Raw genomic sequence first — 20,413 nt, 5'->3', positions numbered from 1 at the left:
TCCATCCAGCCTTTCCCTCTACGGTGCCTTTGTTGGTTTGCTAGACTCAAACCGCTCCTCGCATGATCCTCTTGTGACCTTATAAACCAGCCCAAGCTCTTGAGAAGCTGTCACAAGGAAAGGCTTCCTACTGGGGTCCCTGGTTCTCTGCCGTCTCATGTACAGTGATGTGTAATGAATTGTATGGACGAGTGACTTTGTGTGGCAGCACCGAGGTTCTGAGCCCTGGTTTGGGAGCCACGAGTGCAGAAGGAGCGGTCAGGCTAACCTGCTGTTGCTTAGGTCCCATGGGCTGGTGACATTTGGGTACGAGGTTTGAGAAACTTCAATTTTTTCGGCAAGTAGTGGTTTCTGGCTTTGATTATGAAGATAGGCAGATATTGCTTTTGCTTTAATAAAGTTAAGTTCAGCACTTGAAGGCTAAATATTAAATTTCATTTGGTTTAATTTAATGTAGTAATTAACTCAGTATTTCATGCATGAAATATTTCATGTATTTAACAATGTGTGCCTATTTTAGCGTGAGATTCTACTGACTGATTCAATTCCTGTACTGCATGTTATGATTAAAGGGATCATGTCTTACTAAACTGGACACAGGGGTGTGTAGGGGAGAAGAACTAGGTGAATCCAGGTGGAATGTGCTCTTGCACTGTTGACATATTGGCCTAGTTTTTATATGTACTATGGCATAGTGGTTTTTGTGGCCTTTCCCTCCAGCTGCACGGCTCAAATTTTTCAGAGGGACTGATTTTTCTACAAGTGCTAATCATTGTGTTGTAAAGAAAATATTTCATACTGCGCTTCTGCAGATACCACGGGGCATATTGTAAAGAATCTAAAAATTTCCATAAACAAAGAAAAGATAAATGTTTCTGACTGAACTTTCTGCTTTCTCCAGCTTCCTGGTCGCAACTTTAAGCAAGGCTACAATGCTGACGTTGGTGACAAGTGGATCTGGCTGAAGTGAAATCTGCCTCCCCTTGGAGCCCTAACTGTGATGGACCACAGGACTTGAGTGACACACAGGCTGAGTTCAGTGTTCCTGCTCCGCATCAATTGTGTAGCATGAAGAAATGCTGATTATATCATCTTCAAGCTACAACATAAAGAGAATAGACTCCTAGAAGGAAATCACTTTATTCTAGTTTGTTGTTCTCTGATGAATTCAGGGTACTTTGTCTTTGTGTGATAGCAAAGTGATCAGGTGTTACAGGGGCAGACTTAAGATCAATGCTGAACTTTCTCTTCACCAAGACTGTGGCATATTGTTATACGGGATTATTGTTGCTTTGCTGAATCAAGAGAAATTAAACCTGTATTCTCCTGGCTGTCACAAAGGTAATTTCTTGCTCTGTCATGGATGGTGTTTTATTAGTTTCATTAGAAGAGTGCACATGTTGAACAAAGTGCTTGCGTCATGTTCTGAAAGCCTTTTACTGGATGTCATCATCAAAGCAGGCAAACATAAAGTTCATTGAGAGAAGGAATTAAGTCTTCAATCTCAATTTAAACAGCAAAATATCTGTGCTTAAAAGTATTTTTAAAAATATTCAAAAAGTCCAAGTCGGAGTTCTTTTTAAAGAAATGATTCGTTTGGTATGAGTTAGTCACAGAAATTGAGGCACCTTGGCACTGGTTCAAGGAACGCTGTCCAGATTTAGTCTGCAGTAATTCTGCATTTCCAGCGAGGGGCTAACTGCTTCAATCGCTGGGTAAAAGTGCTGCCGGGCATTCCAGTGTTCAGGCAGCGCCTTTGAATGAAGCAGCCAAGTCTTACCCGTGCCCCTTCCTGTATCAAAACCAGTATTAACAGACTCCTTCAACAAGAGCCTTGGGGGCCTGGTGAGATGCTGAAACAAATGAGCAGTGGGGTAGAAATGTCACTCTTCTCACTGATCCACATTTTGTGGCTTTATAGAGTTTCACCTCCAGTCATGAAAGGACCGACTCTGCTTTGGTGCTGCTGGGCTGCCCCACACTAATGCAGCTGCTGGCTTCGGAGTGAGGAGCAAGTGCTGGGGTGCCAGGTCAGCACCGTGCGTTGGGCTGGGGTGAAATGCAGCAGCACTGCTGGTGTCAATCCTGTGAGGCAGTGCTTACTTGTTTGTTTTAACCATTGCAAGATCCTTGTGTATTTTCACCTTCCAGAGGCTGGCTTTTGAGATATTGAACCTACACATGTTGCAGCTCAGCCCTCAACTGTGTGCTGCTTTATCCCATGTCTCCCCTGTGAATGTGTATCTATCTCTCTGCTCTTGTGTCTGAGGACCTACTGGCACTGCTGTCTTCTGTGCAGTGAGAACCTGAGCAATTAGTGGTAGCTTTTCTTTACCTGTCCAGAGAACCATCTCACAGCAGTGAGTAATGAGCACAGAGATGAAAAGAACATCTGCTGTGGCTTTAGGTTCTCTTTGGAGTAGTCCAGATCTGTTTTTACAGGTGTCCTCCATCTCAGGAGAGCTGTATTCTCCAGGTGCTGTAATTCACTTGGCAATGTGTATACAACCTGATGGTGGATCTCCTGGAAAGGCATTTTGTGCTGTGTGTAGTGCTGGTGAAGCTGTTGTGTGTCACTTTGCCATAGTGGGGCACGGGGGGGTGCAGAGCATTCCAAAGAGCCCTCCCTGCCTGCTCCTGCCACAGGCTGAGAGATGAGCTGAGCTTTGGATGTAAAGGGGTTTAACTCTAGTCAGGAGTAGCAGCATTGGCTTGTATGGCAAAATGCATGTTGAGTATACTTTTTTATGCTGGCTTTAACTCTGCTTTAAAAGTGAAACTGTTTATAAACTTAATCTGTGAAGGAAATAACTTTCCCTCCCCTTACTGTAGGAAGGAGCGTTAGCTGTGTTTTTCTCTTCCCTGCTTCCCACTCCAACACCTCAAAAAAACATCTCCTAGCAAAGCAGCTGTAAAGATTTTGGCTTTTGAAGGGTGTGCTGTGCCAGTTGGATGAATCTGTCTCCAGTTCCTTATTAGATTGGAAAAGATAAAATGGCTCAAGTCCTCTCCATGCTTTTATGTAGGTGTGCGTGTGATCCAGTCTGTCCTCTTATCCTGAGCTCCAGTTGCCTATGTTAACACATGGGAAAGTTTGTCTTGCATGTCATGTTCTGTGCTTGATTCTGCCTGCTTTACAAAGGCAGATTCCCTGGGAATGGCGGCGTTTCACTTACAGCCATTGACCATGTTATATGGGCAGGACCACTGGTTTTCACTATGGCTACAGCTGGTCAGTCCAGTAGTCCAGAGACTAATGCCTCCTTGGGTTCACTTTCTGGTTGCACAAGAGGGGTGAAAAGAGGAGGTAGGAATGGGTCCTGCCACCAAAATGAAGGCTTGACATGCTGCAGCTTCTGATGAGGTTGTGAAGTTTACCTGTCAGCCTTAGGAACCTGTGATTTCATGCCAACACCTGTTCCACTCTAAAAACTTGGGTTACCGCGTTTCAAATTTGGTCTCTTAGCTGTCCTCCTCTGGCCTTTGCTGTGGTTGACTGGTGCATATTTGTACTTTCCCAATATTTCCATTAATAGCTTCCTTGTCAGCAGGGGGACAGCTGAAACTGGGCTGTGACAAGGTCAGTGTCTCTGCTGAAGATCCCTCCACATGTCTGAGCCTCCTCATGCTTTGCACTTAAGCTTGAGGTGTGGGCTTCTCACCTGTGCTTGCCCACCTTGTGCTCTTCACCAGGGACATTTGACCTAGGGCTACAATTAAGAGATCCTGTGAGTTTCTTATTCCCCTTCCTCCTTCAAGGTGTAGCCTTTGTGTTTTAATAGCAGTGAGGTTTGGGTATTAACCACGCTGCTTCAGTTCTATGAAAGGAAAGAACCTCTGCTGCTGCAGTGGAGGAGAGGATGTGCATTGCTGTGCCCCCACCACAGGCAAAGATTGAAATTAATCCCTTCTGTAGAAGAGCTTGCTGAGCAAGTGTAATTTAGGTGCACAATAAATTCCAGCTGGCTTTAAATGCTGTTTACAAAAGACTGGGCAAAATGAATCATTTGTGCAAAAGTTAATGGAAGGAACCAGAGCAGAGGGGAGGTGGGATGGCACACGGTAACCTGACAGGCTGCTCTCCAGAAGTGTGCTTGTTCAAGTTTAGTGTAAGCTGAGCATTTATGGAAAACCTCAAAAGCCTTCAAGGAGATCTTGTAGGAAAAGGAGGTCCAAAGATCAATGACAAGTATTGACTTTGCTTTCTGTGTCCATGGCCTTCTGTCAACTTGCATGTGATCTTGGGCAGGCTCCTTGGAGGTGCATGGCCCTGGGAACTCCCATCTGTGTCAGTCAAAACTGAACCCATCTGACAGTGTTGCTTCCCATGACCTTTCTTAGCTCATATGCAAAATGAGTGTTTTGTAAAACACCAGTTGAAAGATGAAATAAGCATTCAGAGTTGTGTTCTCTGATGCTTTCCTCAGGGCTGAAGGGAAGTATGCTCTAGGTTTCCCTGCTAGAAAGGTGCAGCTCTGAGTCCCAGCTTGTCTTTCTGTAGCACCAGTGAGAAGATGCCACGTCTCAGTCTTGCTGTAGTGGTGAGCAAAGCCTTGGCCACCCAGGACACAGCTTTTCTTTGTTTTTGGTATTGTGGGTTGGAAATATCTATCATGCTAGAGAAAGTAGCTCATGCTAGAGAGCTTTCTGAGAAAGGGAAACTGCTTCCCCTTGTAGTCACTTGGTGACAAGCACTTGATTTGCTCTGACCTTTTTAACCCTGGTGAGAGGGCAGCATTCTTTACATAGCTGCTGCTCAGACAGTGTCATCCTGTGAGCATCGCGGGTGGCAGGATGGTATGGAACTTGCAGGTTCTGCACTGGTTCCTAGCATTAAGCTTTTATTTGCCAAATACAAATTCACGGCAAGATCAAAACAAGCACATTGCCTGCCTGTGCTCTGTAATTCATTCCTCTGCAGGTGCTGCAGCCCAGCCTAGCTGTTTCTATCTGGTGGGACCACTCCTGACTGTTTGATTCCTGCTGGTGTTCTCCATCCTCCCAAACAAAAACTACAGGTACAAATGATACCTAGATTTTAAGTGCCTGAGAAAACTTCATCTCAATTATCTTCGTCTTCAAAGATAGCTGTGCGTTGAAATCCATGGCAGCCGCTGTGGTTCCCTTGGCGAAAAGCAGACACCACACCTCATTCCTCCACCTGCTGCTGGATCAGCAGTTCATGGAGCATGGCCTGGAGACACAATCCCAGACGATCGTGCTGTGTGCAGGCTGCTGTGCCTATGGGAGAGTGTTCCCAGCCCTCAGCTAGGGCTCTGCATGCAGGTGTGAGATGGAGAAACGTGAGTGTGTGGCCAGGGAAGGATCACCGGTGGATCTGGCTGGGTGTGGGATCACACGCATGCCAAATGGGAGCATGTTTCTCCCAGCTGTGTGCTCAAAGTTCTAGCAGAGCAAGAGTTTTGGTTTCTCTGGGTTCCTTATTGCTGCCACAGGTGTCCTTTTAGTGCTTGTGGGGTTCTGGCAGAAAGTGGAGAACCAAATCTTTGGGGAGACAGGGTTGTGCTGCATTATGATGCCAGAATAGCACAGCAGTGCCACTTTGTATTTCAAGAAATGGAATGTGTGATTTATTGAGCCACTGATGTAACAGGTTTGCTCCTTTCTGGTTCCTCCTCTTGCTTATCAGAAGGTTGGTCCAAACAGATGCTGGAAGCTTATTTCCTTTTTAGGAATCAGATTCTTACATACAGAATTCGATGTGGAGTTTCTGTTGTGAAAATGGAGTTGATGCATGCAAAAGATTGATCAAAACAGTGCTAAGATAAAGTAGGCATGGCCTGTCCAGGCCTGGCATGGCTCATGTACATCCCCAGGCTGTGCCCGTTTTCTGGTGCCTGCCATTGTCTCTGGGTGTTTTGGGAGACAAGGTTGATTTTTGTCACCTCAGAGGAGGTGATGGTGTTCAGAAACTGATGGGAGTCACTACTGAGCAGAGTGGGATTTGCCGTTATGACAGATTGCATTTTCTGTTTTGGGGTTCTGGTTTCTGCCTGCTTATGGGAGAGACCTGAACCTCTGAAGGAAGAAGGAACTTGACATAATCCATTGCTGCTTTTATCTTTGTTGGATGTAGATAAAAGTCAAGCTCCTGTTGTCCTCAGTGGCTGACACAGGAGTGTGGAGTGAGTCTGTCCTGGCTTTGCTTTCCTAGAAGCCCTGGCTGCTGCATAAGCTGTTTCCTATTCCCAGAATAAAGTACTGGTTGCAATGCTTAAGGCAGCAGCCATTCAGCTGGTCTGTTTTCTTTTGAGTATTAACATTGATACGTAGATATGGTTTTGATCTTCTGTTCTGAAAGAGCTGCCTACAGCCTATCCACAGCAGGATTGGGTTGGAAATGAGGTACAGGGTTTAGTGGGTTTTGAACTTCTGGCCCATTTTGTGCGTGGCAGACCACAGCCAAAACCATGGCACAGCTTTAATCTTTGCTCCAGCCCCAATTTGCTTTGCTGTTCCCTCTGCTGTGTGGTGCTCTCTGCGAGGTGAGGTGGGTGAGCCAGGCTTGTCTTGCCAGCTGAGATGGTCCTGGAAGTCAGGCTGGTGTGGGTAGGGGCTGTACCTACAATGAGAATGAGAAGCCGAAGCCACCACAGTCTCTGGAAGGTCTCTCAAATCCTTGCTGACTTCTCCCTCGGGTGCTCGCTCTGAGCCCAAGTGAGAAAGAGATACTGCAGTTTGCCAGAAGGGATGTGAGGGACCAAACTGGAGCGAGGCATCAAAGCTGATGCTCTTATTGCTGCTTCCTGATGGTGGTCTGAGTTGAACCAGGTTGTGAGTAATACAGACCAACCACCAGTCCCCATGCAGGACTAAGGGGAGGAGCAGACCCTTCTGACTGGGCATTCAGCTCAGGCATTGCTTTCAGGTGACTTTGTCCAGTGTATTAATTCAAGACATGGGATCCTTGCTGCTTGCAACAGCTCCCTGTGAAGGACCGTGAAAGGTCATTGCTATGTTGGGTGCCCTGTTGCTCTCGAAGTGGCGAAGAGCAGTGGGGTAGGAGGTGAGGGTTTTGGTGTTGTAGGTACCGTTTCCTTACATGTGCTGGTATGTCTGACATATCTCTGCTGACCTGCATGTACCACTGTCATCTCTGAGAAGAGCAGCTCCCAAATCCTGTCAGTGGCTTCAGACCCTGCCACCACTCCGTGGATCGCCCTGTGTTTTTCCTGTGCAAACCAAAGGCAGGTCGATGAGTCTTGGGGCTGCTCCGACGTAACCTTCTTGTTCCCTTTGGGCTGGTGAGGTGGAGTGAAGCACAGTGCTGCCATTTCCAGGGTAGGTCTCTAGTGGCAGGCAGGGGGGACAGGCTCTGATCCGGCAAGCTCCCTCTCACAAGGCCTTTCATGCGGTAAGGCTGTTGAAGGCAGGTGGTGCGGGCTGTTCCCAGAAAGTGTTTTGGCAGCTCTTTGCTTTGAGACACAGCTGGCTTGCTGCATCTGCCAGCGAGGAGCTCAGTGGGAGGGCTGCTTCCCAGCCTTCTGTGGGACTGGTTTTCTTGGTCATGGGGAGACAGAGGTGGATGAAGTGACTTCCCTGGAGCCATGTGGCAAATCTGGGACTGCAGCAGATGTACAGCATCAGTCTGCCTGACTGGTCCCGTGCCTTTGTGGCACAACTGCCCCTCATTCTCCTCCCAGCCATGCTGATAGCTACCCCATGGACTCAACAGTCATTGTTGGAGTCCCTGAGGCTCTGTTTTTCCCCTTGGTGCCTATCTGCATGCAGCATTTTGGCAAGGAGGCATGTTTAACTGGACAACGTATCCGCTCCCTCAAAGAGTTTAATATTAAGCATGCTCTGCTGGCAGGAGCTTTTACAAGCCGTGGAGGCAGTAAAGGGAAAATTACTTTGATACCAAATAAACCTTTTCCCTGTGTGCTCAGATCTGGGCTGTGATACTGCTGGGTCACAAGCAGTTCCCTCATGCTGGAGTTTCCTGGCACAATTCTGAGTACACAAACCTGCTTGCATCCTCCCCATCCTTCTCTTTGATTTGTGCCCCCTGCACAGTTTTATATTACAGCGCTGGGGACGTCGTGACCAGAAGTCTCGACTGACGTCGTGGAGTTGGGTAAGCATCTCCACCTCCTGCGAAGCCTCCAGCATACCTGTCTTGCTGGTTTCCAGTAGGGTGCGCAGGGCTTTCCCAGCGCATCCCATTAGGTGGCAATGCAGCCTGTTCCTTGATGGAGTGTTGAAGGGTGATGACAGCCAGCATGAGGCTTCAGCCTGCATGGGGGAAACTGAGGTACAGAGCAGGGCTGCAGGCTGCTGTGGGGTAGACTGAGGCAGCCAAGGCTCTGAACATGTAGGAAGGGCACTTGGACTAAAGGCTTTTAATTTGGCTTTGGCTACCAACAGAAAGAACAACCCTGGGATTTCCCATCCTCTTCGAGGTGCCCTGTGTCACCTGGTGGATGTGGTCATCCTTGGGCTGACCTTGTCCCTTGCGTGGGCTGCACAGGTTCTCTTCACAGGTGCTTTGGCCTCTGTGTCCACAAGCCTGGTGTTCCCTCTTGCCTTATTCCTTGTTGTCTCCAAGCACAGTAACAGGAGAAAGCACCCAAGTAGCATCAGAGGCACAGAGCATCTTCTCTGGGATGACCAGCCAGTGGGGCAACCCTTGTTCATCCAGCTGCCAGCCCACAGACACTTTCCTGCCTTACAGACTCTGCTTAGCTTCATGCAGGGGAAGGTTTCTGTTCTCCATCCTCAACAAACTTTCCCAGGCCTGCAGAGGATGGAGAGAGACACCTGCAGTGCCCTTGGCCAGGGCACTGAAGTTCTTACTCAAGCAACGGGTGAGTAAACAGCTCATCTGGCCAAGCGCTGACAGGCACGCTGGACCGCGGCCAGGGGACTTCCCAGGACAGCCACTGGGCCAGACAGCAGCGTTACTCATGGGCAACGTAGAACATCACCTGTGAGTGCCCTGCGCATTGGTGGCAAGGAGATGTTTGAATTTCAAACGGGAGCTGGGATCAAAGCATGGAGGTGGAGGCTGCCTGTGTCCCCCCAGGGAAAACACAAGGGACTGGCAGACCCGACACAGGTTGGGGATGTGCTGAACAGCCCAGCCACCACCCAGCTCACAGGCTGTGCATGGCAGGTGCTCCCAGATTCAACCCAGTGCTCTGTCACCCCTTCTTCTGGGCTCCAGTGGGTTTTGCATCCCACTACCTGCTTCTCCCTTGTTTAACTAGCACTTTATCTGGAGATCAGAAAGCACTTGGGTCTGGATCAACAGAGCAGCATTTCAGGGCAGCCCAGCCACGGGGAGTTAAGTGTTATTAAAGTGTGATATTTCATTGCTGTGTAATTAACTTGAGCTGCTTTCGAGCTGAAACAAATTACCTTTAAAGACGGTTTTTGTACCGGGGAGAACTTTGAACTGTATTACCAGCTCTTTTGTCTGGGAGGGGAACAGCCCAGCCGGAGCAGGGAGGCTGCTCCTTGTGTCTGTGGCTGCAGCTCTCTGTGTGGTTGTAGATGTGATAGCATGGCCCGAAACAGCCCACCAGCTTCCCACTGAAGCTGGGTGTGCTAGTGTGGGTGCCTGGCCTCCAGTGTAAACAAAGACAGAGGTTGTTAGCTGTGGCTGTAATTAACCCCTAAAAGGGAGAGCCCAAGGCATGGGAAACTACTGCAGCATCCAACAAGAGCCTTTGGTTCTGCCCTGGGTGTCTTCTCTGCTCAGACATATCCTGACGTGCCCCCTGGTTGGGCTCATGGGTTGGAGGGACTCGCTCCTCGGTCTGCCACAGCCAGTGGGGTGCGTGTCCCATGCTCTGTGTCACCTCTGGGCCCCTGTGACCACCTTTCAGGCTTCAGGTGCTGCTGTCCCCAGGTCTTCCTGAGTTGCTGTGTGCAAGTTATTCTAGGGCTATGAAACTTCATCCTGGCTTGCTGGGAGAGAAAATTCAGCTAAGCTGCCTTATCTAGCAGCTGTGTGTGTTAGAAGGTGGCTGGCTGGCTCAGCAAAGTCCTGATGATCTGGTCGTGTGCAGGAGCCACTGATGCCCTTTGAAGATGGGATAATGAATGGCTCAAAATACAGCTCTGCGTTTCCCAGCAGGATCTCTCCTGCTGCAGGTCCCTAAATACCTTGCAGAATCCACTTAGCCCTTGTTTGCATTTACTTTGCATTTGGATCTTTTTATCTCTTGCCAGCAGGGACCATGGCGATGGTACAGCCTGGGGTCCTGTGCAGCCCAGGCTGCGAAAGTGTGGCCCAGGCTCCTGTGACACACGATGGTTTGCAGCCGAGCTGCTGCCAGATTTCCAGGCAGAGGGTCTGCCTGGGCTCGTGGGGCTGAGCCCTGTGTAGAGGAGTTCTCCCCATCTTGGAGAAGCTGCTCTGGAAGAGCAGGAGGACTCCAGCAGCTGATCTGGGATGCCTCAACTAGGAGCGGCTTAATTGTCTTTGATAAATTCATGAGATCATAAAAACAAATGAAGATGGGAAGTGCTCATGCTAAGCCGATGGGATGCAAGGCAGACACGCTTGGAACTGGCCAGAGTGGATTAAGCTCAGCATCCAGAGGAACTGCAGAGGCAGGGCTGGCCCCCATTTAGCCAAAAAACATGTGCTCAAAAGAGATGGAGGGCAAGCCTCTCAGCTCTGGAGGGTTATCTGGGAGTGCATTGTATCCCTCTCCCCCCACCATGGGACCTGAGGGCTGGGGAGCTGTGAATATGGGTCCCCTACATTTGCCATGTGGCTCTGGCATGGTCCCGTGCCCGTCCCTGGGGGAACTGAGCCACACTTGTCTCTGATCAGAGGTTTGCAGTGTGCTCCCATGGCCTTGGGGAAGGCTGGCTGTCCTCTTGGGTGCCAAGAGGAGGATGGAGGAATTGTGTTTGTGGCTGCTCTGGACCTCTCTGTCCATTCATATGCACACCAAGGGGGTGTTCAGAGGAGTTTTAAGAGCTGCTGTTGCTGTAGATGAAGGTGGGGTATGCGAGTCCCTGTTCTGCACAAGAGACAGACCTTTGGTCCAAATTCTCAGAGAGGAAGCCACCGGCCCAGATCCGATTGTGGCGCTCTGATCTTGCCTCCTCTTTTTCCGCGCAGCAGCAAGTGCTCATCTTGCCTGGGATGCTGGGATGGGTCAGTCCCAGCCTGGGCCCCCAGCAGCCCAGTTTAGAGCTGTGGGTCCCAGCTGCAGTGGGGTTTCGATACCTGGATTTGGTATAGGAGGGGTCACAGGGAGCTTGATCTGTGGTTAAGAGTGATCTGCTTGATCTGGCTTGAAAAAAGGGGGAAGCACAGCCATGGTGAAGCTGCCCTTCCCGAGGAAGGCATTTGGTTTGCAGCTGGCTGGGGCAGCCTTACAAGGAACCAGCCTCGTAACCTTCGAATCGGCCAAGCGTAGTAAGTTAATGATTAGATTTATCATAAAGCAATTTAATGAGAAGCAATATAGCCAAGCGCTTTCCGTTCAGTGACGCACATCCAAATCTTAATAGAAGCTGACAGCCTGACCCTCTTACCGTGCTCTGGCCAAATAAAATCATCCTGATAGTTCCCTGGAGAAAGCAGCCACGGCTTTAATGTGTCTTCTCAAAACGTTTATCTGACCGGCTTTTTGAAAAAACAAAAGGCAACCTGCAGTGATTCAGAGCTGGTTGACACGACCTCCCCGCGCACTTGCTTCGCCAAGGTGATGCAGCTGGAAGATCCTCGGCTTGGGACCGCAGGACAGTGCTTGCTGCGGGACAGCTCGACCCAGCAGGGAAAGCACTGGCCAGCAGCATCTCTCAGCCCATCCAGACTGCGCTCTCGGGTACCCAGAGGCTGCTGTGCTGGCACCCAAGGGAGGTGTTAACGTGCCGTAAGTATTAATAGGGAAACTGCAATACCTGGAGGTATTTGGGGGGCTTTTATTGGCATATGATATTTTGCAGGTAACATTTTATTGCACTAGCTATTTCTGGGCCAAGCCCCTTCTCTAAAGCTTTCCCTTTGTTCTCCCCTCTGCCTCTGTCCCTCTCACTGGCTGTACTTTTATTTAAATATCTGGGCATGTCTTAGGATCTCAGAAGCCATTAGACCTCAAGCAAAAGATCAAACCCTTGATACAAAATGGCACTGGGAAGAAGGGTTGATCTTTCCAAGCCCAAGTTTTAACCTGACTGACTCTGTGTATTCATACCTCCGCATGTTTTCACACCTCCTCAGTGCTGTTTTTGATAATGAACCCCGCTACTGCTGTAAACCCATTTATTGCATCAAAGGGAAGGACCAAACCAGTCCGTGACCTTGGGCCACACCTGATGGTGCCATCTAGAAAGGTTGGGGCATGGGCTGGAGCTGCAGGTGCCCTTACACCTGAGCCTAGCACCTGTATTGAATCGCTGGCTGCAGCTCCATGCAGAGAAGGGGAGCCAAGATCTTCCCAGCAATGGTATGTGGATTTGGGGGGTTGGGCTGGGTGCAAGGAAAATCTTCCAGGAGCAACTGGAAGGATTGAGTCTTGATACCCATCCTTGCGGTGGGAGTGCTGGCTGCCACTGTCGCTAGCAAAGGATCTTTTTCTGATTCAGCCAGGGTGGCATCAGCTGGTACCAGGAACCTCAGGGAAAGCTGCACTAAGTCCTGCAACCCACATCTAGGCTGTTCCCAGAACCTTGTTGTTAGAAAAGATGGCTTGGGACGTCTTCTCCCACGTGGTGTTTCATGGGCAAAATATCCCCAGTGATGTATTTGGTGCTTGTGTGTGGTTCACTCCGCAGGCTTTTTCCATTTGTATGTAGTTTATTTTTTGGTATGAATAACAGAAATACCCAGCGTCAGCTCAGCAGTTGTTTGATCCCACAAGTCCCTGTCCTTGGCCTCATCATATGACACTGAGTTCCCCAAGGCAAATTGTGTGAAAAGATGCTTTTTTTTTTTTTTAATCAGTTCTGAATTTACTGTCTCTTCATTTCTGCTGAATGCCCTGTTGTTCGCAGAGCGTGAATACAAGCTCTGTCCCTGGGATTGGGATGGCCCCAACTGCTGGGCACCAGAGGACCTCAAAGACGCGTTTTCTTGAATGGGCTGATTTTCAGAAGAGCCCTTCAAGGCAAGGCAATTACTCTGGCTTTGTACAGCAACCTTGATCCAGGAGATGGCCCAAGAGGAAGATGGATATAAAGGCAGAGAGAAGACTCACTTGGAGGGGGGAGGGAAGCCAGCCGGATCAAGCAGGAAAAGCTCCGAACCCTTCTTTGTGTTGCTGGACTAATGTGAACATGACCCCATTTTTGCTCTACCTTCGTATGAGCGCAAGTGCTGCTAAAGTGCCTGAGAACCCGTGGCAGAGCAGCGGCTGGGGGTTGTGAGGCTGGTGTTACTCTTGCTCCATCTTCAGCCCTTTCACAGGCTTTTCTCTCCCCTTTGCTTTCCATCTCGCTGTTATCCGTTCATGCAGTTGGAAGGCTGAGCACTCCCTGGGTGCTTAGCAGGGGCTGTGGCAATTACCTGAGAGGTCAAGCATCCCTGGGATCTATGTCCCCCTGTGCTCTCATTTGTGGGATGGCTGCACAAGTTGGGATGTGCTGGGAAGGCAACAACTGCTCAGTAGAGGGTTTCCAGGAGGAAATCCCTCCCAGAGCCGTTGCTGACTCACCTGAGCAGAAAGGGAAACATGCCTTCTGGTAAAACAGGAGCTAAAGACTATCAATTAGAGGAGCAACATATGGCTGATGAATTTTCCATCCCTTGGACTTAGACACCTGGGCATCAGGAGAAATGCTCCAGCCCAGCTGTGAGGCACATGTTAGCAGCAGGAAGGCTGGGGGACAAACCAGGACACTGTGCTTGGGACACGCTTCCCCAACCAGGGCCTGGCAGTGCCACCCAAGAGCAGCAATGCCCCCAGCTCCTCAGCTGGGACTTGCTTCACAAGGACACCATCCTTCCTGGTAGTCTGTGGCCATGTCTGTGTCACCCACCCAGACACGGGGACTGAAAAGTGTCTGCTAAGTGACACCAGAGGTCACGGCTGCAGTGACTGGGTTACAGAGCCTGCTTCTCAACTGGAGCTGCAGCAAAGTTGGGTAGAAAGCCCTGAGGAGCTGGGGCCACGCTGGCAGCCTGGCTGTGGCTTTTGCAGGAGCAGATGCTGGTGAGAGATTTAGCTTGGGAGGTGAGGGGTGATGCTGCTGGACACCTTTGTTGGCTTTTGGCTGTGTCCCAGCCCCGCTCTCCTCTCCTTGGAGCTCCAGGACCCAAACCTGTTGAAACTCATGGCTTTGGGCAGAAAGAACACAGAGGGCATGGAGCAGGCAACGTGCTGTGCAGCTCCTGTACCAGCATCAGGAGCAAATACCGCAGTGACTGTGATGTAGCTGATCTCCCCTTCTTGCTGAAACAGCTGGGGCAAAGAAAACCCAGCCAAATGTCCTCTTAAAAGCGAGGGTTGGGTAGAAGACAGGCTCTAGTTCATCTTCCTGGGTAAACCCTGGCAAATAGTGTTGTGCTCGGAGTGCTGGGAGCCTATGTAGGTCTCAGTTTGCCCAGGAAGGTGGGTTTTTGTGTCTATGTAGTTACTTGCTTATGAGTTGTTTGTGGTTTGTTTGGTTTTGTGTTGTGTGGGTTTTTTTATTTTCCTCTCTCCTTAGAAGCATCCGTGTAAAACTCTTCAGTACTTTTGATCTTTGAGGATTTGTTTTGCTTGATTGATTTTTCTTTTTTATCTTGCAGCTCCCTAACACTTCAGTAATCACAGTAGGAATCACAGCTGTAGACGAAAGCTAAAAGCAACCTGTTCCTCCATAGATCGTGTCACAAGGATGCTGGCAAAATAGGTCTGACCAATGTAGGTCAGAGACCAGGTGTGTGTTGCAGTTGACCAGCATCTCCACAACCCTCCCCAGAGCAACCCCCTATGCCAACCCTGGGTGGGTGAGAGCAAGCACCCACTGGGGAGTATCTCAGTGGGAACTGGTCAGCCCTGAAATAACAAACATGTAGGGCAGGACCTCTCCGTGGCATGTGATCCACCCCACGTGCCAGGAGGAGAGCAGCTGGAGTGGTCACTCTTCCCTCCCTGCGCTCGAACCCCGTGCTCTGCTTGCTGTGAGCAAGTTGTCGAAAGGAACAGAAATGAATCACTGCCAGGTTTGGAGATGTTTCTTACCTCTGTGAAAAGAAAGAAGGCTGATTTGTTTCCTAATTGCTTGTCCACGGGAGCTGAGAGGCTTTGCCTGTGTGGGGTTGGAGCTGGGAGTTTTGCTCTGTTTGATTGCGTGCTCTGTTGCCCCAGCTTCAAAGATCTCTTTGGTTTTCCGCTCCCTTTTATGTCCCATCTCTTGAAGTCACACTCCTGCATGAAGACTCAAACCCAGGACAGCTGAAGGGATCCAAATGCAATTATTATGCAGAGTGTTTCAATAAATTAGCAGTTAGTTTCTTTGCCAGACAGCACTTACTTTTCAATTGGCCCGTGTCTATGTAGCCTGCAGTATGTGTTGGACCTTTAGCCTTTGGGATGTCAGCCTGGGAGGACAAAGCTGGGCATGCTTAGCTGTGACTCAGACCTGGATGGGGCTTTGCGTGGGTTTTTGTCCAGTAAAACAATGATCTGCAATTTCATCTCTGTTGGAGATTTCTGCAGTTCGGATTTCACGAGGTAAAGACGAGCAGTTCCTTCCAGTGAGCTGTCTCTGTGAAATGGGAATGCAAAGTACTGGCCCCCAGAGGTGCTGCTGGAGAAGAAAGATTGGCACAAATATATGTTTGTTTGTTTTTTTTTTTAATAGCCTTTTATTTATTAAGCCACTTTGGAGTCTGATTCATTGCTTTACTTGATATTTATTAGTACTTCACCTGCCTTGAACTGGGAGCGGCAAGCACTTTGATAAATGGATTGCCTTTCCTGGAAGGATGTCCCAACGCCAGCTGATCAGCATCCTCAGCCTGATTGCCAAAGTACCACTCTTGTAAATCAGGGATGGCAAGGAGAAAATCCCTGAGCGCCAGCACTGCGGGGCTTGCTTGGAGGCAGGATGGCAACCCAAGTATTGATGTCCCCATCCCCATGGGGTTCAGTGTTTGGATAAGGGATTGCTCCGCTTGTCTGAGCTCTCTGTTTAATTCAGGGCTGTCTCAGTTGTAATTGCACACACCACTCTACTTTATTCATACTGAGGAGTAGTGTCGCCCGATGGCCTGGCTTAGGGACCAGCTGGAGGAATCAGACTGTGCTTTGTGCGATGGAATACCAATACCTAGTTGCAGTTGTCCATCGCATACAGAAAAGACAACTCCTTGTCTTTAGTAACAGAAAAAGTGCTGTTGAGAAGCACTTGCTGCAGGATGTCCTGGGTGCTAATGGCTTTAATAAAAGAGTTCGTTGGATTGGTGGTAGGAAAAGCCCACAAGGGCTGCAAGAAACCAGAGCACAGACTCAAGTCTGAGAAGTCCCTGGTCTCCTGAATTCCTGGTGCTGGGAGCACAGGCTGGGCTCAGCTGCAGGGCAGGTTTCATGAGGAACACATTAGTGTTTCAGAGGTTTTCCACATGGTGCTGCCAACGAGGAGGTCTGGGCTTTCTACAAGAGGCTTTGCTGCAGTTGCAGCATCAATGCACTGCCCAGGTGTATATGTGGTGCCTTCAGCCTGCTCCAGCCTCCTCTGCTCGCTGCAGAAAGGTCCCTCATCACAGCCTGAAAGGGCCAAGGTGCACAAGGATCATGTAGTGATGTCTTTGTAGGACAGATCCTGGAAACCCCAGCTAAAGGTGACCCTGCTGTCATTGTGTGAACAGCCTCACTGGTCTAGGGTCAAGGAGGCTGGGGACACTTCTCCAGGTGCCTCACGGGTGTGATTGCAGGTTTTCCTGTAATGTCTCAGGTCTACCAGCAGTGTCTAATAAAGATTCTGCTCTTTCCTCAGTCGGGGAGTCAACCACGTCTCTCTTCTCGCCCCCGCTGTCTGCTTTTTGTGAAACTGGCAGGAATCAGGAGCTGCTGAACTTGCTGGAGATGCATCACTGGGGACGGCGTGGGAGGTCGCAAAGCAGGAGAGCAGAGCATGGCCATGTACTGTGCTTTCTCAGCAATGCTCAGGCTGGAGCAGAAAAGCTGAATGAAGAGCCCTGGTATTTTTCTGCAGAAGCCTCAGGATATGATAGGTGCTGTGGCAGTAGGGGGCTAACGCTGCACCCTCTTTTGCTCTGTTAGCATCCTGCCCAGCACAGTGGCTCCAGCCTGCATCTGTGGCTCTTAATTTTCAGGCCTCATATTTTCTCTGCTACCTGGCAATGAGAGCTGGGTGCCAGGCTGTCTTTGGCCCTCCTTGGTAGTCCCAGCAGTCTTCTCCTTGCAGGGTGTCTTTTCTCTTCCCTTTTCCAGAAGAAATAACTGATTAGCACTCCCTAGGAAGCTATTTGAGCAGCATCCTCCGTGCTGAGGTTTGCTGCAGCAGCCATTCTCATGCACCTTGTCCATCCTCTGAGGGCAGTGAGGTGGGTACCACTGCCTGCCCACACCCAGTTTTGGCAGCCCCCCATCTCCAGGGTTCCTGGCTCTCCCCAGCGCTGCATCCCTCCCTGGGCATGAGAAACTTCTGGTAGTGGAGCCTCTGGCACCTGACTGTCCTGGGGAGCAGGCATTGTCCTTCTGCATCTAAAGCCGTAGGTTAATCTCTTTCAGCAAGGAGAAAAAAATCATTTTTGCAGCTCATCAGCTAGCTAACAGCTGGGGATGCAGACGATGCAAGACCACTCCTAATTAGTTGCTTTCCCTTCCTCTTCATTCAGAGATGGGTAAGGGGGAAATGTGATATTCTGTGAAAATGCCAGTCTGGTAGGGAGAGGTAGTATTTTTGCCATGGTTGTTTGGGGCAGCATCTCTATTGAATGTCTAGATGTTGCTATAGAGAAGCTGGATGGAGGCCACCAGGAAACAGCACCTGGGTGAAAAGGGACTGTGGCCCCAAGGAGATGTTCCTGGGGGGCTTCCTGCTCACCCAACTGGCTTGTTCTGGACACTGCGCTGGGCTGGGCTGGCCCCCAGGGCAGGGCTGTTTACACAGGTGTGACACGGGTGGGTGTCACCTGCCCCACTGCCCCTCTGGAGAGGAGGGTTGCGGACAGGAAGATGGAGCAGAGAGGATGGGAAGGCAGGAGAGCTGCCAACGACCCGGAGATCAGCACTGACAAGGACGTGTACCCATGGCTGTCCCTGACACTTGGTGAGATTTTCTTTTTATTAAAAAAAGAATCTCTTTCACTTAGCAAAAATATTTCAGGCCTTTTGGGTTCTTCCCTGTGAGTAAGTATAATGTGAAGAGACAGCGGAGGATTTATTAGTATCTGCTTGCTGATTTCAGCTTTACCTCTGTTGTGACAGAAGATCGCAGCTCAATTCCTGAGCAAGGACTTCATGCAACGTGACCACAGCCCTGGCAGCAGAGCAGATCCTCACCCTTTCCCAGGTGCCTCGCGAGGCAGGCTGCGCCGGCATGGCCAACGAAGCACCGAATGAGGTAAAAATAAAGCAGCGGCAGAAATTGGGATGGAAGAAAACGTTATCTGAACCTTGACAGCATTGCCATGGTAACGGGGGACCTGCCAGCAAATGCTGCAGCGTGGCTCTGCGGGCAGCGTGGCACTCTGTGAGCTGGGCTGGTGGGACAGAGAGGCAGTGATTTTTTTCCCTGGGGAAGCTGGCAGGAGCCCTGGTAAGATGCTCTGGGAGGATGAGAGGCAGCTCTGGGAAACCACAGTCCCTTGAGCAGAGTCTGGTCTCTTCTACCTCCTTCTTGTTTTATTCTGCATTCATGCCGAGGTGCTTGCAGGGAGCTGAAGCCTTGGCCGCAGCCCTGGCACTGCTTCCAGACCAGCCTCGCAGTGCGGACACCTCTACCCAGCTGCTGCTTGACCGCAAAGGCCACAATTAGCGAGGTTAGTCATGCTGGTGGGAAGCAGTGATTCCCCTTTGGGAAAAAAAAGCACCAAGGCTTGGGCTATGTTTTAGTTCCCCTAAGGAGTGAAACCCAGACCTTCTCACATTGCTCATCCAAATCAAAACAATCCACTGGTCCACAGCCTGGCCAGTGCTCTTTGTGTCCCTGGCCAAAACATCTCCTGATCATCCCCTTCCTCAGCTGCCTGTCTGCCAGGCGTTGACTGAAGGCACAGACCCTGTCCCAGAGGGGCCACACAGAGCCCTGGTTCTTGCCTCACAGATGATTGTGGTTGGGCTTCAGCTCTGAAGGCAGCTCTGGGGGCTTTTGTCTTGCTCCAGCACCCTACTGCCTTCCTGGGGGCAAACTGCTCTGTGGCGTTGGAGGGAGACAGCATGAATCAGATCCCTTAGGGCAGCACCACTGAGACGGGAAGACATTTGGCTGGGAGATGTCTCCAGGGATGGGGCTGGTACAGGCAGCAGTGATGGCAAGGAGCAGCCTTGCTGCAGCCTGTGGGCCAGGGAGCAAGGCTGCATGCGGTAACTGATTTAACGATGCTGTGCTGTAATTAACAGCAGTCCATTTGCCCCCGGCCCTGCTGTGCTGTAGAGGGAGAAAAAGCCCTTCCTCTGCTGTCAGTCTCTCATATGCCTGTGGCGTGGGGGTGCTCTCTTTACAGCCATGTGAGAGGCAATGTAGGAAAAGACTAAGTAAAAATAAACCGGGGTAAAAATAGTCCCACGTGTGCCTGCTTTCTATAGGAAGTGAGGGGAGTTTTGACATTAAGCAAAAAATGAGAGTGAAATTTTTCTTCCCAGCTCACCCTGTGGAAGCTGTGGCTGGTCTGTGGGTGAAGGAGAAGCACTTGGGTCTGGTTCAGCCCCTGGAGGATGGACAGAAGTGGGAAAAGTCAGCTGAAGCCAGACATGTGGGGAGCTGCCCAGCTGCACCTACACCCCCTGGGAAGCACATCTGGTCTGATGTTGACGGCAGAGAGCTGGAGTCTGTGGGAGAAGCCCCCAGCTGGAGATGGGGCTGGCAGGTCCTGGCATCGGCTACACAACCAGGTAACCACGTCTGTGTAACGGGCAACAAGAGAAGCTCCAGCAAGAGCTGCACTGGGCACCCCTGCAGTGCTCCTGGTGCACCTGAGGGCACCCCCACTGCTGTGGCCACTGCAAAAGGCAGTTCACAGGCCCAGCTTTAGGTGCAGTTTTGCTCAGGTCCTTCTGTAGCTTCAGGCAGCTGCAGGCTGAACTTTGAAATCCAGCAAATGCTGCTCTGTCCTGAATACAGACAGAGTTATTGCTCACCCAAATAGGGCAAGGTGGAAAAAAGCCACTATTAAGCTAAAAATCTGGGGTGGTTTCTTGGGAGTTTCATATAGGAAGATGCCTAATCTGGATCAAAGATGTCACAGGGTAAGGACTCCATCTCAGCCTGTGCTAATTCATAAAATATGTAATGCACCTCTCCCTTCTGCGTTGCT

The 20,413-nt window shown here is 50.1% G+C and overlaps 1 protein-coding gene and 1 long non-coding RNA gene across 13 annotated transcripts in view; both read left to right on the top strand.

The window, feature by feature from the left end:
- The window catches only part of NDUFA10 (NADH:ubiquinone oxidoreductase subunit A10), a 41,078-nt gene extending 39,733 nt beyond the window's left edge, over nucleotides 1–1,345 (top strand). The window contains exon 10 of the mRNA XM_065841479.2: nucleotides 902–1,345. Coding sequence (XP_065697551.1) covers nucleotides 902–970 — 69 coding nt within the window. The 3' untranslated portion in view covers nucleotides 971–1,345. The remainder of the gene's footprint in view (nucleotides 1–901) is intronic.
- Nucleotides 1,346–11,285: 9,940 nt separating this feature from the next.
- Nucleotides 11,286–20,413, top strand: part of LOC139828459 (uncharacterized) — a 55,505-nt gene continuing 46,377 nt past the window's right edge. For 7 of the 12 annotated variants that reach the window (XR_011740076.1, XR_011740073.1, XR_011740067.1 and 4 more), the window contains exons 1-4: nucleotides 11,286–18,207; nucleotides 18,346–18,501; nucleotides 18,814–18,919; nucleotides 19,743–19,991. This is a non-coding gene — a long non-coding RNA (uncharacterized lncRNA). The remainder of the gene's footprint in view (nucleotides 18,208–18,345; nucleotides 18,502–18,813; nucleotides 18,920–19,742; nucleotides 19,992–20,413) is intronic. The other 5 variants (XR_011740069.1, XR_011740071.1, XR_011740072.1 and 2 more) reach the window with 5 other exon arrangements.

The sequence above is a fragment of the Patagioenas fasciata genome, chromosome 7 (genome assembly GCF_037038585.1).
Source record: "Patagioenas fasciata isolate bPatFas1 chromosome 7, bPatFas1.hap1, whole genome shotgun sequence".
NCBI classification, from domain to species: domain Eukaryota; kingdom Metazoa; phylum Chordata; class Aves; order Columbiformes; family Columbidae; genus Patagioenas; species Patagioenas fasciata.
The sequence above is the reverse complement of the archived record's forward strand: the minus strand, read 5'-3'. Positions and strand labels throughout refer to the sequence as shown.